The sequence below is a fragment of the Lygodium microphyllum genome, chromosome 30, assembly GCF_053477565.2.
Source record: "Lygodium microphyllum isolate KBCC chromosome 30, Lygodium_microphyllum_v1.1.10, whole genome shotgun sequence".
NCBI classification, from domain to species: Eukaryota; Viridiplantae; Streptophyta; class Polypodiopsida; order Schizaeales; family Lygodiaceae; genus Lygodium; species Lygodium microphyllum.
The window spans coordinates 17,230,387-17,251,354 of record NC_141164.1 but is presented as its reverse complement, the minus strand read 5'-3'; the positions used below and the strand labels follow the sequence as shown (position 1 = coordinate 17,251,354).

At 42.4% G+C, this 20,968-nt stretch overlaps 1 protein-coding gene across 5 annotated transcripts in view; it reads left to right on the top strand.

The window, feature by feature from the left end:
* The window catches only part of LOC148009586 (uncharacterized), a 226,133-nt gene that overhangs the window by 18,991 nt on the left and 186,174 nt on the right, over positions 1-20,968 (top strand). For all 5 annotated transcript variants that reach the window (XM_087673318.1, XM_087673320.1, XM_087673317.1 and 2 more), the window contains exon 4: positions 2,183-2,246. In XM_087673318.1, coding sequence (XP_087529444.1) covers positions 2,183-2,246 — 64 coding nt within the window. The remainder of the gene's footprint in view (positions 1-2,182; positions 2,247-20,968) is intronic.

Here is a 20,968-nt window from a genome sequence, read left to right as displayed (position 1 = left end):
TTTAGAGGAGTGATGAGAGATCTCATCAGAGTCATCAAAGCCATTGAACCGGTGATAAGACATCTTCAACACCTACAAACACCCACAAAAATCTGTGTTTTGCTGTAGATGGTCCTGAATGGTGGAAATCAGCTACACCTCTATGATAGGACTGTAGATGGTCCTGCTGTGTCCTATGATGCAGCAGAATTAAGAAAATATGCGTTTTCAGCAAGGGGCAGATGGTTGAAAATTTGTGTTTTCAGCTCAGGGGTTTCGTCTCGAAGGGGTAACATCATGTACTCAATTCGGCTTTGATACTTTGTGAGAGTGCATAACGGAAGAGAACCACAAACATGGAGAGAAAGAGAGAGAGGAGACATCAAGAGATAAAAGAAGAAATCTGCACCGACTGAAGATGAATGCTGAATACAAAGGAGTGGATTGATCAGTCCTTGCATGCAGCTGAAGGCATCAGTTGGGGCACTTGATCAGGCTGAAATGATGACAGCAAGAGATAAAAGAAGAAATCTGCACTGACTGAAGATGAATGGTGAATACCGAGTGGATTGATCAGTCCTTGCATGCAGTCGAAGGCATCAGTTTGGGCACTTGATCAGGCTGAAATGATGACAGCAGCACCGATGGTGACTGCGATGGAGGTGGAGAATGTCCAGCCTGCTATCCATGCCAAAGACAGAGGAGACTGTAGCAACCAATGGAGCACCTGTCAAGGAAGAGAAAAACATGATATGCCCCAACCAAAGGCCAGCTATAAATAGCTGGAGTCAGCCAAATGTGCCACCAACCAGCTGCTGGCCTGCCAGCTTGGCCCATAAAAAATGGAAAAAATTGTTGATGTGGTAGGTGATGCATGTTCAAACTCCTCGGATGGCTGCATACTGTCTGATAGGGCAGCACACGCTGGAAATTCACTGACAAACACTCCTAAATGGATTGAAAGAAGAAATGCAGACTCTAGAACGAGCTACCTCCTCCATCAAAGCACATGATAGACATAAATGTCAGAGCTCCTATTGGTCATGTCTGACTCAAATTGAGGCTCATAGGCAGGAGATGACAGTGCATGAAAAACATGATTGCTAACAACAGGCATTGTTTGAGGGAGAGATCTAGAATCCACCACATTAGAGTGGTCAACCACTAATGAACATGGATACTAGGGGGTGGAGAATTTGCAGGCCTCCCTTGGCAATAACCCTCTTAGCTGCCATGGAGTGGCATTACCATTAGCGAATGGGGTTGAGGTTGGTTTTGGGATAGGAATTGGTTTTGGTGTGGGTAGAATACCTTGAGTTATTGACTGTTTGATTTTGGATGGTTGGGTTTTTGTCACAACATACATTACCTATTCTTTTTAGGAAAGTGATGCTAGAGAGGTCTTTGGTTAGATGGGGCTTTCTTGCTCCCTTTTCCCTTTAGTGAAGGATGCGGATCATTGGCATAGGAGCGTGGCCTGTGATTAGGATCAAGGAGAGGGTGGGATTGGTTTAAGTGTCTCCACTCCTTGTTTCCTTCAATGAAGGAGCTGACTCATTATCACAGAAGGGGGATCCTTGCTTTTGCAATTGGGGAGGGCGGTGTAGTGTGCGGGATGGCGATGACCCACAGGACTGGACCGGGGAATAATGCAACTCACTTGTTGGTATGTGGAGGTGCATAGTGTGCAGGTGGCATTCTTGACAACAAAGCGCGATGGTGCAAATTAGCACACGTCTAGGTAGCTAAAGATGGCCTAAAGCTTCTATGTGGATCATGAACAACGTATGTTAAAAATGGATAGCCTATCAATATATAAACAAAGTGTGTCCTTGACATGATGATAGCATCCACAACTTGCTTGGGAAGGACACTAGTTTGTGCATGTTTATTAGTATTCAAGCATGTGCATGTTAATTAGTATTCAAGCATGTGCATGTTTGCTAGTATTCTAGGGTTTAGCATGACTAGAGGAATCAGGGTTTTAGGTGCTAGAGGATGTAGGTAAAAAAAGGATTTTGTTGATTCACTTTTGCTGTGGGAAAAATTGAAGTTTCTCATGTGCCATATGAAATTCAATGTTTTTGGCACTTTTGATCGCAGACTGTAGCTGATTTAGAAGTTTGTTTCATGCAAGTGAATGCATGCAAGGTTTGGGGTATTAATAAAGCTTGCTGACATTCATGTGTAATTGCTCTTGCAGATGGTGGGGATCGCTCTTACTTTAGCAGATAAACTAAAGATTTCACATTCCTTAGTTGAATTAGGTCAGTTGTCTTCAAATCATCTTTTTACTACAGTAATTGTTTAGGTCAGAACTAGAGTGCAAATTGCATCTTGTGTCTACATAGGATCCGGAGCATCTTCAGTTTTTAACTGTCCATCCAAGGAATTGAAAATATAAATAATCAGAGCAAAATAACCTCCCAACAAAGTTTTTACCATCCAATGCCTGATTGTATAGTATATGCAATCTGTTCGAGCTGACATATTCCAGAAATAAGGCGTACAAGCATATAGAATGAAGAACAAGTTTGAATGCTCAGTGGTGGTTTATCAAAAGATTTATGCTGGGCAGAGGATGTGAAGTGACACTTCGGCCTATCTAGATTTTAATTCTATTCTTCATTTCTGTTTGAGAGCAATGGCAAGCAAGGTAGTTTGGATATTTCAGAGAGAAAGACAGCCACATCACCTGGTGCAATGAGTCACAGAACTTTCAGCACACATTACAAGTGTATCACCACTGGAACTTGGAAAAAACTTATTGGCAGATGTAGTAAATGAAAAACCTTGTAAACAAGCAGTAGTCTAAAGAACTGGAGTGAAAGGATTCAAGCCTTTGCTTGTTGGATCAAACTTGGGTACAAATTTTTCCTCCTCCTAAACTAAACACTGTCAGCTAATGCAAAAACATGCAAACTCAGTACCAAAATCAGAACAAGAAAGTTTTCTTAGGACTAGTCATAAACTGGGTTGGCAAGAAAACATGGATATTTCAAAAATGTTCATGAAGAGTGTAGTTGAAGTTGTTGGATCAAAATGAGGCTTTGATTACGTGACATAGAAATCTCACCACTATAAGAGACTAAAATAAAGTGGAAGCAAGTTTAATGATAATTGGATGAATGTACTGAATAAACTGAATATAGGAGAACTGAGAACAAATATGTCGACACAAACCAATGTGATGATCATCTGTTAAAAGGAGTTAGTGATACCATTCAGTAAGGTGATACACTATATGTAAATGATGAGTGGCATTGACATTAAGTACTGCCTCAGTGCCAAGATGTGAAGAAACTGATAGGAAAGAATCTGTTGCAAAATCAGATTTGCAACTATCTTGGCTTAAAGCTGAGCAAAAGTAAACTTTCCCATGCATGCCAACTGAGAAGATGCTTTATTTGTGCTCTTTCCTTGATTTTGTTGTGAAAATCCAATCCTTTTAACCAATATCTTTTCAAACACAAGGTTCCTCCTTTACTACTTCTACTTATTCAAGCACTCCATTGTTTCCATTAAACAAGGGTATAATGACAAAGAAAATGAAATTAGATATGAAACCAATCAATCCAATGCAGAACTCTTATTCAAGTCAAAACTCCTGTAATCAGATTTCAGTGGTTCAGGTTTCTAAAAAGATCTTAAAGAGGTAGATAAATAATATGAGGGGGGAAGATCTTGGGCATAGGAATTTGCTTCAGATAAAAGGAAGAATCTGTAGTTGAAAGGCAGTGAAGAAAAAGTTGGAAGGTGTAGACAATCAGGGAGAGGATTATGTTCTAATAGAGTTGGTCGTTGACCATGATTGTTGAACTGGCCCACTACCTAATCAAAACCTACTTAAGCTATTGATGGTCTAGAATGGCGATGGGTGAAACACAGTCACAGAAGTGAGTCTCTTGTAGCCTTACAACTTGGAAACTTCATTTTTGAGCAGTTGCTGTTTCTGTTTCCATTTCAGCCAATTCCTCATATGTGGAACATGTATTAGCTTAGTGCCTCTTTCATCTAGTGCTTGCATGGTTGTATCCATATGTAGCATGGACTGATCCATACATTACCTACTGTACGTATTCGTATAAAAAACAGGGGCTTTTTTGCAACACCCTCGCCCCCTCCTTCAAACATCAACTTGCCATACACTTCTCTCTCTCTCTCTCTCTCTCTCTCTCTAGCCTGTCATACCCTCTTCTTTTTTTCTTAGTAGGTAATTGTATTATTAATGAATGAAGTACAAGATTACAAAATTACAAGATGCAGGATAGTTCTAAGTCGTTGTGTATACTTTTTTTTGAAGAAGTACAAAAGTTACACGAGAAAAGAACAGAAAAGAGCACAAAAATTAGGGTAGGGTCAGTGAGGAGATTGCCTGATGCCAAGGTACTAAATCCTCTGCAGACAAAGTATCAACATGCTGAATAAGATCAAGCTGTCACCACACTGAAGAAGTACTTTGAGCTTCACAACATGACTCTGGATGCTTGAGGCAGCATTAGAAATGAAGGCATTGCGAGTGATCCAAATATGCTAGTTGCCCCAGAATCAGAGAAAGTGAAATAGAATCTTCATATGGGGTTGCACCAGATCATGATGCTTAGGCTTACCAAAAACCCAATCAAAAGGACACATACTGGTGGTGCCCACCACAACATGCCATCACTATCAGCTTTGCATACTATACATGTGCCAAATGAATACCTTACATATGAATGGCATCTTGTTGTGCCATCCCTCCATCATTGTTAACTTCCACCAAGCTTTAGATTTTTGCAGTCCCGTAAGTGCATTAGCCTTGATGGTCAACCATGAATGATCTTTGATCATGAGGTGGTAAATCTGATTAAGCGAAGAAGATTGGAGATTCAAGCAGCCTACAAGGTTCCAATCCTGCCAGGGGCAGGTAGAATCAAGGACAAGAAAAGGTTGGTGGTCTTGCAAAAGTTTGGAAACCATGCCCCAAAGGTCATGGTAGCTACAAGGGACTCAGAATTCCCATTTGACAGTGCAAAAAGACAGGAGTGTGCTGCAAGCCAAGAGAGTGGCATCAGCCACCGAGACCAATTGAAGGCGAGCCATACAATTAAACTTGGGTCTATCCGTTGATTTGTCCTCCCACCCATGAGAGCAGACAAGTTGTCGCTAGAATTTCCATTTGGAAAGAATTGGTAGTTAATCTCTCCTTGGTTGGGTGCCATTGGACCTTGCAAAGCACCACTTTCCATGAACATACAAGTGATTGAGAACAATTGAAGCAGATCTAGAGAATTGAACTCAGTATTAAGGACATGCCGGAATCTTTGTATTCACAATCTTCAAGAAAGAAACGGGTAATAACTGTCTAGGGTTGTTGATCAACACACATGGCTTGCAAAAGCGATCAATGAAGGGCTATTGTATGGGTTGCCACATCCAAAACAACTTGGCCTCCCATGGATTTTGGTGTGCAAACATGATTCCAATATATCCATGATATGCCAGCATGCACACAGTTTTTCTTCCATAGCATAAAATGGAAGTGGTGGGTGAGATCCTTCCAAGCAACATTAGATTGAGGCAACAATGGCAAAAAGTAAGTGATCATGGGGTGCATAATGGTCTGTGCCACTTTAAGGCATATGTGAAAGTGTCAAGCTTGAGATTTCCAATAAACAAATTTGGCATCTAGTTTTTGTGAGATCCATTTCGGCAAGTGTTTGGGTTGCCCATCCACTCCCAAGGGATAGCCAAGTTGCCTCACAATGTTTCCTTGCTAGACAACCACACCTTACTATCCGAAATTTGACAAATTGGAGCCCATGGAAGCAATAAGGGCTGATTTGCCAGCGTTAATCCGAAGACTTGATGCATGTCCAAAAACATTCCAAACATCCAAAACTTTGTGAAGCTTAGAAGCATCCGCTTTTAGAACCATGAAGGTGTCACCAATGAGCGCCTAACCCACAAAATGTTGGGATGAAGGAAGAGATAAACAAACTATTTGTCCCATATTAGCAAGATGCAACAACATAGAAAGAATGGAATAAGTAGCAAGTGCAAAAAGAAGAGGGCTTAAAGGGTAGCCCTGGCAAACCGAGTGTGCAAGGGAAAAGGGCTCAATAACTCCACCATTAAGCATAACACAAGATGTACCCCTCACATTGATAGTATAGATCAACCAGGATATATGAGGTCTAGAGCCCCTAGCTTGCAACCTGTTGAGGTGTATGTTGCACATAATCGATGGCCATTTGGGCATTCGGGATATTGTTTAGAATGTTCCTCCCCTTAATGAAGCCATATTGATGAGGATACCCCAGGCTAGGTAGTTTCTTATGAAGATGATTTGCCCCCAATACCTTTGCAAAGATCTTATACATGGTGCCCATTAAGGATGTGGGTCTTCAATATGCAAGTTTTGAAGGGGAGGTAACTTTAGGAATCAACTTAATGACCTCTTCTTTCCATGATGAAGACATGTTGTCCAAATCCTATGAGAGAGGACGGCAGGATCGAAGCTCAACACAGAAAACAGTAGACAGTAGAGAGTGAAGCACGACACCCAATGCAATAGACCGAAAAAGTGTAAACTCAAAGTACAAGGTACAACCCTTAAACCTTAGGGTTGTAGAGGGGTGTTCACACCCGAATACGGTAAGTGCTCGTAAGTGTGTATCATAAGCACATATGAAATAATACCATAAGTCTGGGGGGAAAAAACCTCTCCTACCGAGAGTAAAAAGTGCCCTAGTGTCCTACTGATCACTGACACTCCGATGTGAGCATAGGTGTAAGTGAGGTGTGAGTGAAATACCCAACAAACCCCCCTGGAGTGAAGAGTGATCAAGAGTACAAGGATCATCCGCCACCAAAGGAGATCAAATTTAAAGCATGGTGAAATGTTTCAAATTTCTCATGAGGAAGAGCTTTGGTGAAGATGTCTGCCATATTACTGGTGGTAGGACAATAGACAAGGCTGATATCACCTGCATGTAGCCTCTCTCTAACAAAGTGATAATGTATCTCAATGTGTTTCGTGCGTGCATGAAACACTGGGTTCTGTGCCACTGCAATGGCACTCTGACTGTCAGTGAACAAAGGAGTAGGCTCCGTAGCAGATATATCCAGATCAGCAAGCAAGCGTCTAATCCTTACGCATTCAACTGTGGTAGTGAAAGCTGCCTTGTATTCAGCTTCACATGACGATGTGGCAACAATGGACTATTTCTTGCTAAGCCAAGATATGCAAGACGAGCCAAGAAAGAAACAATTGCCACTAGTGGAGTGACGTGAATCATAATCACCAGCCCAATTAGAATCACTATAAGCATGTAACTGCAGTGGTCCCCCCTTTGCATAAAGCAATCCAAGAGATCTAGTACCCTGCAAGTAATGGAAGACACGCTTAACAGCTTTCCAATGTGACATGCATGGCTGATGCATATATCTGCTCAGGGTTGAAACTGCAAATTGTATGTCTGGCCTAGTGTTGCATAAGTAAATAAGACACCCAATTGTTGGAGCATATGTGTGTATATCAAACAAATCACTGTCATCATGTAATGACAGTTTAAGTCCAGGTTCCATTGGTGTACAAACTGGCTTGCAATTCTGTAAGCCAAACTTCTCAAGAAGTTTACTAATGTATCTTGACTGTGACAACCCAATACCTCTAGTATCATATATGAACTGAATGCCCAAGTAATAATGCAAAGACCCCAAGTCTGACATGTCAAAAGTTTGCTGCAAATTTTGTTTAAATGCTGAAGTTTGATCAACATGTGTCCCTGTAAGCAAGAGATCATCAACATAAAGACAAATGATCAGCATGGATCCCCCCTCTTTTACATACGTAAAGGGTAGACTCAGATGAGCTGTTTATGAACCCTTGGCTAAGCAAGAAAGCATCTATCTTTGCATACCAAGCTCTAGGAGCTTGTTTCAAACCATACAAAGCTTTTTTCAGCTTGCATACCAAGTGTTCCAAGCCCTCAACTGCAAAACCAATGGGTTGCTGTACATATACTTCCTCATGAAGTTCCCCATGTAAAAATGCAGTTTTAATATCCAACTGATGCACAGTCCATCCATAATGAGCAGCCAAAGCAACCATAGATCTGATGGTCGTCATACGGGAGGTAGGAGCAAATGTCTCCTCATAGTCAATGCCTTTTTTCTGTGCATACCCTTTAGCTACAAGCCTTGCCTTGTATTTGTCAATTGATCCATCTGCATTCCGTTTCAGCTTGTAGACCCATTTTGTTCCAATAGCTTTCTTCCCAAATGGCAAAGACACCGAATCCCATGTTTGATTTTTAGTGATAGAATCCAATTCAGCTTTCATTGCTGCCATCCAATGCACACTCTGTTGTGCATCCTCAAAACATTCGGGCTCCTCTTCATCAAGGGTGTGTGCTGCCATAACAAACTCCATGGTATGTGTAGTATTATGCATACGAGCTTGCCTTCTAGTACGACCAGCCATGGGTGCATCCAGATGACTATCTATCATAGTCTGTGAATACCATCTAGGCATTTGTCTTGCCTCCTGACGGTGCATAAGCTGTTGCTGAATTTCAGTTTCAGCACTTTGCTGAATATTCCGCTGGCTGAACATTGAGTTCACTTGCTGAAACTCCAGCTGAATCACCAAATGTAATGGGCAGCATCCCTTCAAATACATCACGGGCAGCTTGATATGTATCTAAACCAGCCAAGGACAATTCTGATTTTTCATCAAATAGTATATCCTTACTGACAAACACCTTTTTAGAAACAGGATCATAGAGTCTATAGCCTTTGCTCTCACTGCTATATCCCATAAAAATGCATTTAATAGCCTTGTTATCCAACTTTTTCCTGAGTACCTTTGAAATATATACATATGCAAGGCACCCAAAGATATGAAAGTGTCCAACAGAAGGTTTCCGGCTATTCCAAGCCTCAAAAGGTGTATTTTTCTTCAATGCTTTGGTGGGGCATCTGTTTAGAACATGGCAAGCACACATGACGACTTCCATCCAGAAACTGTGAGGCAAGCTCTTTGCCTTTAGCATATATCTGGCCATCTCCATGAGCGACTGATTCTTTCTCTTTGCAACTTCATTCTGCTGTGGAGTATAGGCAGTAGTGTATTGATGGACAATGCCCTTCTGCTTCAAAAAATAATTCAGCATAGAGGACATGTATTCCTCCCCCTCAGTCCGAACGGAGAGTCTTAATTTTACAATCAGATTGTTTTTCAACAAGTGCAAGAAAAGCCAAGAATGCATCATATACTTCTAACTTTTTGACCAAAGAGTAGACCCGGCAAAATCGAGTAAAGTCATCAATAAAAGTCACAAAATAGTAATATCCTCCCAGTGACTTTGTTTGCATAGGTCCACATACATCTGAATGCACTAATTGCAACCTGGCTATTGCTCTAAAAGCAATATCACGGGGAAACGAAAAATGATGCATTTTCCCCAAAATACATCCTTCGCACAAGTGCTCAGGAGGTCTCTCCAGTAGAGGTAATCCATCTAGCATCTGTGTACGCTATAAGAGCATCAAGCTGCGAAAGTTCACATGCTCTATCCTAGCATGCCATAACTCTTCTTGTATCATAGCAGGAGTAAGAGTGGATGTCAAATATGCTGACTGATCAACTGAAAGAGCATCCAACTCGTATAACCCATAACATAAAGTTCCTGTCAAGACCAAAGTCATGTGTTCTGTGTCACCATGCATCGGTCATCATCGAATGTGATCTGCAATCCACAACGTGCCAAAGAAGAGATAGAGAGCAAATTCTTCTTTATGCCTGGCACAAATAAAGCATCCTGTAGGCGGAGAATAGAGCCATCAATGGCTGTGAGCACAATCTCCCCAATGCCTCTAACAGGGTATGATGCATTGTTGGCACACTGTACAGACTTGCCAAGTGGAGCTGCATGAACAGATGGAAATAAATCTCTGCGAGATGTAATATGCCTAGAAGCACCACTATCAAAAAAGCAAGTGCCTGCATCCTACGTAGAGCTAAATGCTCAAGCTCCCCAAGAGTGTGGATATCATCTGTGCATCCGAATAGTACTCATCAACATTCATGAGTTGCTCTCGCAAGTCTTGAATTTTGTTCAAGTAATCCTGAATAGAATCACCTTCATCCATTTTCAATGTCTCTAGCTCTTTCTTTAAGAAAGAGATGCGAGTCTCATTCTTGCCTGCAAACATCTCCTCCAAAGTTAGCCAAGCTTCTCGTGAAGAAGCTGTTGAATGAATGTGGGGGATGATTGACCGCTGAACTGCCAATGCAATCAACGACAAAGCTTGTGCATCCTATGTATCCCATGCTCTTTGAGCTGCTGTTCTTTAGGGAAGTGGCTGAAGTGAAGCGGGCTGAGGTGCCCGTGGTGCACGTCCTCTTGGAGGAGGAGTAGTTGGAGCCACAACTCCAGGTCGAGCTTCTTCTCCACTAACATAATCCCAAAGATTTTTGGCCACAAGTACATTCTTCATGATGAAGGACCAAAGTGAATAGTTATTTCCATCCAATCTGTCCTCCTTGGATACATAGGTGAAAACATCTCCTCCCTGATTTGCCATGATTTTCAATTACCAAAAAAATGCAAAAGAGCAATGTCGAAACAGGACTACATTGGAAATCTGAAAATTTTCAGAAATTGCAGGAAATAACTTTCTGCAATTAGTGTACAGAGGTGCACTCTATCAAAACTGTCTGTTATGCATGCAGTCCAACATGCAATCAATGTTTAGCAACACTATACTAGCAAAATTCCCAAAATTTCTTGCCCTAGATTTGTTCAAAACAGTCTATCAATGACTGTAATTGTAGTACATATGCCAATGTCCTCAGAAAACATAAAAGCCCCAAAATTTTTGATGAATGTACCTAAAAAAATTTGCATCCAATGTGTTCCAGACACGTTTCTGAATGTTGTGCTTGTTGCGTATGACCCCTGCTTCTAGAAATTTGTGTTGGAATTAAAATTAAAAATAAAAAACGTTTACCACGGAAAAATCATGTATTGTCTGACATGCTGTCTGCAGGTTACGTGGGGGGGGGGGGGGGGGCAAGTTGACGTCGGATGCTTCGGTGCTTATAGCGTGTGTGAGGCGGTAGATGTCAGACGCACCTTTGTGTTCAGGCAGCGCTCGGCTGACCTGGCTAACGTGGGGCATGCTACAGTTGGCAGGCAATGTGTGGCACTGGGCAAGTAGCTGCTGGCTATCATGATGAATGGTATAGGGGAGCAGTCGACGGGCGAACAGGAGGCGTCAGATGGGTTTGCTAGTCGAGGGCGTAGCTGCAGGTACAGGTAGGCTGGCGGGCTCCCAAGCTAGCACACAGGCACTGCAGGCAGTGCTTTTGGTGCTGGTTATTGTTGACAGAGCTGGCAGTCAGCTAACGTACAACAGATTGGCGGGTTGCTCTCTCAAGAACAGGTAGCGTGGAGGAAACTGACAGGCTGTCTGACGCAACCTGACAAAGCTGGCTGGACGCAGAGCAAGAACTTGAGACCTGAGCAGAAGCTCCCGAAGGTTGAGCAAAGTTGAGTTGAATCTGAGCTGAGCAGAGTAGAGCAGAACCAATGCTCTGATACCAAATGTGAGAGAGGACAGCAGGATCGAAGCTCAGCACAGAAAACAATAGATAGTAGAGAGTGAAGCACGACACCCAATGCAATAGACTGAAAGAGTGTAAACTCAAAGTACAAGGTACAACCCTTAAACCTTATGGTTGTAGGGGGGTGTTCACACTCGAACACGGTAAGTGCCCGTTAAGTGTGTATCATAAGCACATACGAAATAATACCATAAGTCTGGGGGGAAAAACTTCTCCTACCGAGAGTAAAAAGTGCCCCAATGTCCTACTGATCACCGACACTCCAATGTGAGCGTAGGCATAAGTGAGGCGTGAGTGAAATACCCAACAAATCCAATGCTTGATGACACATACTTGTGAGTGGCTTAACTAGAAGGGATGCATGAGTTTTGAAGAATTCATCGGTGATGCCATCCCAACCAACGCTTTGATTGCGATGTGGATACAAGAAAACATCTATAACTTCACCCTCTCGAATATCAACCTCCAAGGTATCTTGCATATCGTGTGGAACGTGATCTTTGACCAAGGTTCAAAAGAGTGCATGGGCATGAGCTGAAAATATTGTATAAGTTTGGCCAGCTTTACTGATAATGAGACCAAGAAAGTATCATGTGGAGAATCAAGCAACAATAGATGAACCAAGCCTAGAATGTCTCCGTGGCTTGCAAGCATTGCCTTGTAAGGGAAGCATGGTAAATCCTATATTATCTTGCCACCATTTGCACATTAAGAAGCAGTCTATCAAACGAGGCCAAGCTTTCCAAGGAAAAATCACACAGAAACCTTTCCAACAACAAGCTCTTATATCCTTTGAAGACAGCATGACTTAGAAAGGATGAGTTAAAGCACAAGGGCAGCCTGTCCAAAAGACCTTGGAAAGCATTCACAGACTGCCTAATCATATGAAGCTCTGAAGGAAAATGATCCGATCCCGCATATTACTGCAACACTTGCATTTCCAAAATTTTTGGAAAAAAGGAATCGTCATGCATGGCATAGATATAATTCAAGCGAAACCACATGGCTGAATATTGTGGCAACTGAAATGTAAAACCTAGAGCCCAGGGAGAAAGCCATGACCAAAGATCCTTCTTCAAAACATCCATTGCAAAGGCATTCCAAGCTTGGATTTTTGGCATATCCATGAGAGAATGTTTCGAAGTAGATTTGAAAGGGTTAACACACATGTTAAAGTCGCCATAAGCAAGCCCGGTCTACCTAGAGACAAAGAATCATGAAGTTGATTCCACAAGGCCTGATGGTGTGATGAGGCATTGTAAAATCCAACCAGCCACACAACTGCTCCCTCAAAGACAATTTCCACCACTATAAAGCGGTCATAAACATCATTCTTAATTAGTATTGATTGAAGTTTCTCATGCACCACCATAAGGACACGTGAGTAGTGCATTGCTCTGCTACAAACATTAAAAACATTAAAAAGGTGATAACTATGACAATCCAAATGCAACTTGCATCATCATGACATTTGTGCTCAATAGCACACAAGACATCCCAACAATTCTTATGCAAAATGCGCCACATATCATGCTGCTTACTACGGGAACAAATTGCACGAACATTCCAAGTGGCAAACTGCATGATTGAAATTAGAATCAGGGTCGTGACCGTTCATGCCTCACTTGAACTTTATTTGCCAATGCCTCAAGAATCCAGTCATCCAAGCAATTTGCCAAAATTGCAAAATCATTTTGCCCTAGATAGGTAGACTTCGAGGAGGAAGAGTGAGATCCATTTGTTGGGTTGAATGAGGATATCAATGATCCAACGGGGTGATGACCTTACGTGTACTATCAGAGGCAAGGCCTACCGGTGGGTCCTTGGGACATTCAATGGATACAGTAGCACCTCTTGCCTCTACTTGGATTAGGGGGAGAAACATGCGAAGGAACATTATCAAAAGGGAATACATCCTTCCTTGCCCATATGTGCGCAAGGAATCTGGGGGATTGGAGTGTTCGACGTGCAATGGTCGAATCTCCTCCCTTTTGTTATTTTTTGAACGAACCTTTGTCCAAGTAGGTACTGACTAATCACATGAGTACATAGATTGTTTACCCTTATCCATAGTCCTCTATAGAGGGCTTTCACTATCCTTTAGCTACTCAGCTAACATGTTTGCATCCCCCATAGGGTCAACATTTCTATGTATTTTTTTTGGGCACTTAGACATAAAGTGACCCAATTGTCCACAAGAAAAGTAGTGACTTGTAAATGTGCCCCAGTTGAGCTGAAAAAGCAATGGATGCATACCAGAGCAATTTATGCATAGCTAGTTAGGGCTCTTGCGGCCAGTGTCCCACAACATACATAATCTATTCCGATCAGGAGCACACATGGTTGGTGGCACCAGAATTGAGCCAATGGCAGCCATGGCATCCTCCAACAAAGGCCAATATAGTGCTAGGCAGCCTTCAACCTCAACCTAGATAGGACATTCACTTTGAAACATACATTGAAAATGTGCCAGGGATCTCCAAGGCACAACATGGACCAAATGATGATCGAAAAACAAAGGCAACTTTGCCTATAGAGCATCTTGTTAGCAGTCATGTGTGTCTTGTGTGGTCATCTCCTACATGTGAGCCTTATCGGTATGATTCAATGAGGACATTAAGAGCTCTAACATTGCCTTTGTCTATCATTTTGTTTGTTTTAGACACTTTAGATGGAGGGCACATCAGTGGATCTCTTTTTGTGCACTTTTTGCTATTTTTTAGGGGTTTGACCATATTTAGGCTTCCTCTTTTTTGTCTACATATAGGTGGTTTGCCCTCCCACTCTCATCATCCATTATCCATATTGATCCTTTGTGATCAGCCAGCCCTCCTCATTCTCTCATCCCCTTGCTACCATCTGATGCCCACATTGACGTGTAGAGTTCTGTGTTGGGGCTGATTGTTGTAGCCTTGAATCTCACATAGTTCCTTCTCTCTCCTTCGTTCTCTCATTGTCTCCCCCTCTCCGTTTTCATTTCTTGTTTCCGTTGCACACTCTCACTTGATATCAGAGTCACGTGTGGGAGCTGGCGATCTTGAAGAGGAGCGTGTTATTTACGATGAAACTTGCTTGGCATCTTCTACACATTCGGCAGACCTTGTGTTTGGAGTCAAACAGGGCAGGGCGGCCTATTTCCAGCCCTTTATTGTGCGTTTACTAGGGCAGTTTTTTGTTTTTAGTCTCAGGTAGCTTGTGGCAGGCTGGGCGGCTTTAATTTGCACTTGGGCCGCTTCTACCAAGCTAGACGACCTGTTTTTTGCCCATTCAGGCTTGCATTTCTGAAGGCAAATCGCCTATTAGCTGCGTTTTTGGGTTTGCTGGAATAGGCCCCTATATCACCTGCATCTTTATGTAGGCAAGCCTCGGCACACTTGCTGCAGGAACATGCCCCACATTGCTTGCGTTTTTTGTAGGTAGCCCCCTCAAAATTTGTGTTTTGCTACTGGGCGGCCTCTTCTAGGTTAGGCAGCACTATTATCGCACCCCCGAGCAGTGTCAAACAGGCTGGGTTGCCACTCTATTGGTTGGGCAGCACTATACATGCCTGTGTTTTCTGCAGGCAGCCCTTGGCACACTCATTGTAGAACTAGGCATTGCATTGGCTGCGTTTCTATAGTAGGGCACCCTTCTTAAATTGGGCAGCACATTTGCAGGCTGGGCTGCACCTATTCTTTGTTGGGCAGCCTATTTGCAAGCGGATAGAATTGTTACTTTGCTGTGTTACATATTGGCTGGTCTTTTTTGAGTAGGGTGACTTCTTTTCGGTGCTGGGAAGCCTCTTTTTCAAGCCAATAGGAGGGTAAATTTATGTTTATTGCAGGTACACCATTTCTAGGCACTTTTTGTATATTACCAACCCTAGATTGGCTGCGTTTACATGATGAAGACTTGTATTCATCTGCATTTACTTCTTCCTCTTGCTCTGCATTGAGTTGTCCCTCTCTCACCTCGGATACTCCTTGTCTACATTGCTGTCCATCAGTCCTTTTTGATCAGCACACGGACGGACCATGTATAGGTGGAGGACATCCTAGTGGTAGCATCTTCTTTGTTTTCTTGTAGGTACTTATTGAAGGACATCTATGGCCAATGTATATGCTAGGGGGAATTGTGTGGTTTGGGAATTTTCAGACTGACCACTATCCTATCACTCTTTCCCATAATGTTCTTCTGGGGCTTCTAGTCTTTGATTGGCATTGATGGCAGCTGTTGAGCACGTGCTAGTCCTACCCTGTCTCCCCCCATTTGACAACCTGGATGGAACGAACTACCCTCTATGGTTGTGCCACATGGAGTGTCTCCTCAATGACTATGACTGTTGGGATCTTGTTACTGTCCCTATACCCCGATCTGCTGTGGATCCTCATGATGGTGTGATGACAGATTTGGTAGCTTTATGGGATCGGTTGAATGCCAGAGCTCGCTCTTTTCTCCCTTTGAATTGTACGAATTCAATGCTCATGCATGTTAGATGTGTCCGCACCGCTGCAAAGGTTTGGAGGAGATTGGTATCTCTCTTCCAGATTGAGACACTTTGACATTGATTATCTCGAGTTGAAGCTACGATAGCTTTTTGTCACAAATTCCCCTATGATCAGTGATCACATCCATAGGATGGAGGAGCACTTTGACATTGATTATCTCGAGTTGAAGCTATGATAGCTTTTTGTCACAAATTCCCCTATGATCAGTGATCACATCCATAGGATGGAGGAGCTTCGGAATGAGCTTTTGTTTCTTGATATGGACATTTCTTTGGAGGTCCTAGCAATGATACTTCTCTCACATCTTCCGTCACTGACATATGATGTGTTCTAAATTAGTCTTCTTACTTCTCGTAGGCAAGAGATTCTTACTTGGGAGATGCTAGTCCCATTAGTGCTGGAGCAAGATGCGCGTTACCGTGAGATAGATTCTTGTAGAGCTCATGCACATAGTTGTGCTTATGCGGCTTTATCCATAGGTACATGACAAGCCAAGTAGAAGAAAGGAAAGAGGAAGAAATTGGAGTCATCTTATGACTTTGATATAGCTTTTGTGGGGAAGTGCAGAAGACATTCCACATTTCCTCATTGTGGGAAGACCTCCCACCCCGAGGAGAAGTGTTGGAGGAAATACCCTCACTTTTGTCTAGGAGCGAAGGGTGAATCATCGGAGCCTTCATCTACATCTACTTTGTCACCCTCATTACCATGAGTTTGTGTTTCTACACATTTATCAGGTGGAGGAGCCCTTTTCAATTGTCTCGTCTTTGGAGCAGCCTTGGCTCATTGACAATGGTGCATTGAGTCCTATGACACCCTAAGGTGACTTCTTGCAGGATCTCTATTTGGTAGAGGATAACGTCACTGTTGGTGACATTTCTTCGGTGCCTATTAGTGGTGTTGGTACCTTGCCTCTATTGTTTGACCATCCATTCAGCTTCATTTCTAAGACTCTACCTATTTTGGACTTGTGCTTCCCTCTATTCTTAGTTTATTGCCTTCCTAGACCCATGACCCGCGTTGTCTTCATTGAGCTGACCGTCTTTGTTGAGGATTTTTCTGCAAGAGTCTTTTTTGTGACAGGTTGGTAGGAGAGGGGGACTATCTATGCTCAATTTCCCTTTAATTATGCAAGGCCCTCCGAGGCTGCTTTCTATAGCTACATCCGTTCTCGATTATGCACCATTTATCCCACATGTTCCATCCCATCCCCCATCCATCTCCTCTAGTGGTTTCCTTGTATCTCCCATCCCTTTCAGAGGGGGATGATATTGGTGATGCGGCTGTGGACCCTCCTGATGCAGTGGGTGTCAAAGGCATAAGTTGTGATAAGTTATGTTAGTTGGGCTTTGGGGGTTAGTTGGTGTCAATTTTGACCTTTGGATGGTTATTTGGCCAATAAGTGGGGTGGTGATACTAGGGACTAGCATCAATTAATTAATTAATGCTAGTCTAAGGGTCAACAAAGGTTGGGGACCACTCCAGGTTGCAAATGGCCTAGCCAATTTAATTATGGATGGACACATTTAATTTTGGGTAGAGTCAGAAGGGTTGGAATTGATTTTTAGGACTATTCAATTTTGAAAATTATTTAAATGACTGGATAATGCTGAAAAATGGGTTTAATATTGGGAATAAAGGGCCATCGTGCCTTTTATATGTGCAGGGGTGTGAATGCACCCTTAGCACATTTGTACTTTCCTATATATCTACCTAAAACCTAAAGCGGTACACTAGTCATTGTACCCAAGAACATCGTGCATCTCTATCTTTGACTCTCACTCGCTCGCTACTCTTGCTCACGTTTTGCTCTCTACCTGACATTCCATTGCTGGAGATTGCATCGCCACTGTGCATCGCTCACTTCAAATTGGTATCAGAGCTGCGGCTAAGGTGTCCGCGCTTCTCGGAGTCCGTGCAGGTCAGCTCATCATTGTTCTTCCACGTTTTCAGTTAGGCGACAGTTTCAAGTTGCGAGCAAGTCAAAACGTCGTTTTTCAGTCAGATGCATGTCACGCAAGGAGGTGATGGGTTGCATTTTCTTTTCTTTTGCAAATTTTTTTAATTTTTCAAAGGTTGCTTGCAAGCAAGCCCTTTGCTCACTAACGGGCGTTCGTGCTTGTAAGCACAGTTCAAAATTTTGGGCAGATTTGTGCCACAAATTTGGCGATTTGTCCAGATTTGATGTGAGCAAGACAAACAGTGATATTTGTCTCAGAAATTGTAAGGATTTGTGACATTTTGTCTCTGACATTTGGGGCTTTTCATGTACATGCAAGAATTGTGCTGAAATTTACCTAATTTCTCAACATTGATGCACATTGGACCTCGTGCAATTTGGGCTTTTGCTATTTGGGTGAAATTTGTGTGCCATTTGGTCATTTTATGTACATGCGGGTTTAATTCCATGCAATTTGGACACCTAGCACTCGGAAAAATTTAGGGTTTTTGCTGAAATTGTTCTATTTTGGCAAAATTGGCCTATTTTATGCTTGTCAAAGACAGTGCAGATGTATGGTTGATGCTTTGAGCACAAAAATTTTGGGGCTTTTGACTGTGCGTGTTAAATTTTGTGCCCGTGGGTGCATGTACAATAGAAATTGCAGCCAAAATTTGGGACTTCTCATGTAATGTGATGTATTTGTCCTTGGAACAGCTGTAATCAGTTGTGGAGTGCTGTAGCACAAGGTTTAGTGCTTCTGAAAATTTATTTGCAGGTCTGAAATTTAATGTGCTTATTTATTGCTGGTTGGTACTTGTTTGTATGTTGGTCACTTGTGTGACAGTTTGGGCCTGCATTTGCTGAATTTTTTGGTCACATTTGGGCTGAAAATCATGGTTGGCAGCAATGACAGCAGTCATCTCATGTACATTAAGAAGCTTGAAGGAGCACATAACTTTATACTCTGGCAAAAACAATGCTACAATATTCTGCTGCAAAAGAAGCAGGGAAAGCCGATTAAGACCAAAGGGGCAAAGCCCGCAACACACTCAACCATCGAGCTATCGATTTCTGATGCCTTGTTGTTTAACATTGAAGGTTTGGATTTTGCCTATGCTATTTGGACTCGACTGGAAGAACTGTATGCACAAAAGAGTTGCGCAAGCAAAGATTATTAGCTGAAAAAGCTTATGGATTTGCATATGAAAGAGGGTACAACAATGTCTACTCACTTGAGTGGGTTTAACTCCATTTTCAGCCAGCTGGTTGCCTTGAAGTTCATGATTGATGAATAATTTAAGGCTACATTCTTGCTTTGCACTCTGCTAGAGTGGGGATACATTCAGGACTGCTATGAGCAATTCTAATGTGATCCTTCTGTATGTTGATGTAGAAAGTGCTCTACTCATGGAAGAAATGAATCGGCAAAACAATGCATTCAGTAAGTCTTCCAGTGCTTTGCATACTAGGAACAGATCACAGTAGAAAGGAAAATCTGATAGCAAGGGACGCAATAAATCATGTGGTAAGGATGTTGAATGCCATCATTGTGGCAATAAGGGTTAGTTTAAATGTGATTGCTACAAATGGAAGAAAGAGAAAGGAAAGGGCAAGAAGACATATGATAGCAAGAAAGAGAAGAAAGAGAGTTAGCCTAAGAAGAGTAGTATCAAAATTGAAGAGGTGAATGTAGTCATTCATGACAATGATAGTGGGAATGACATATACTTTGTCTCTTCACACTTTAGTACACATGCTTTATTTGTAGATACTGATGATGACATGCATACTTGGATTCTAGATTTAGGCGCTTTCTTTCATGTCACCCCTCATTGTGAGTGGTTTTCTGACTATACAGGGGGTCGACATGGTGTTGTTCATCTTGGGGACAACTATGCATGTGACATTGTAGTTATTGGCAGTGTGCAGTTGCAGTTTCAACATGGTTTTGTCTTCACACTTTAGCATGTATGGCATGTACCTCAGCTCAAGAAGAGCTTGTTTAGCATAGGGCAGCTAGATGACGATGGATTTCATACCAGCTTTGGTGATGAGAAATGGAAGATCTGTAAGGGATCTAGAGTGATTGCCATAGGTTGTAAAAGTGATACCTTGTATCCTCTCCATGAATCTCATGTGTGGGACCATGTTGTTGCCGTGACCGAGCAGCCGAGTATTTCTTTGTGGCATGGCTAGTTGGGACACATGAGTCAAATTGGAATGAAAGTGCTTTCTCGTTTGGGTTATTTGCCTTGTCTTCGTTATGCTGATTTTGAGCATTGTGTTTATGGTAAACATGCACAGACGTCTCATAAGAAGTCTCTTTCACCGAAATCTTCTCCTCTAGAGTTAATACATTCTGATGTGTGTCAGATGCCAGAGTTATCTTTAGGGGAAAAGAAATACTTTGTCACCTTTGTTGATGATGCTACACGGAAGGTATGGGTTTACCCTATTCGTCGCAAGGACGAAGTACTTGACAAGTTTCGAAAATTCTTGGCATTGGTTGAGAATCAGACAGATAAGACACTTAAGTGTCTTCGCTTTGACAATGGTGGGGAATACGTGTCCAAGGCCTTTCAGGCATTTTGTGATAGCAAAGGGATAAAGAGGGAGCTCATTGCCCCTCATAATAGAGCTCAAAATGGAGTTGCAGAGCATATGAATCGGACCATACAGGATAAGGTCCGTACTATGCTGTCTCATGATGTTGTACCTCGTGGTTTTTGGGGAGAGGCTGTTATGATAGTTGTACACTTGATTAATCGGTCACCAAATAGGTCTTTGGGAGGGGAGTTTCCCAAGAAGCGCGGTCGGGCAAACCACCTTCGTATGCACCATTGAAAGTGTTTGGTTGCAAAGCATTTGTGTACATACGTAAGGAATAACGCAGCAAAATTGAGCCAAAGTCCTGTAAATGTATTTTCCTAGGATATGGTAATGAAG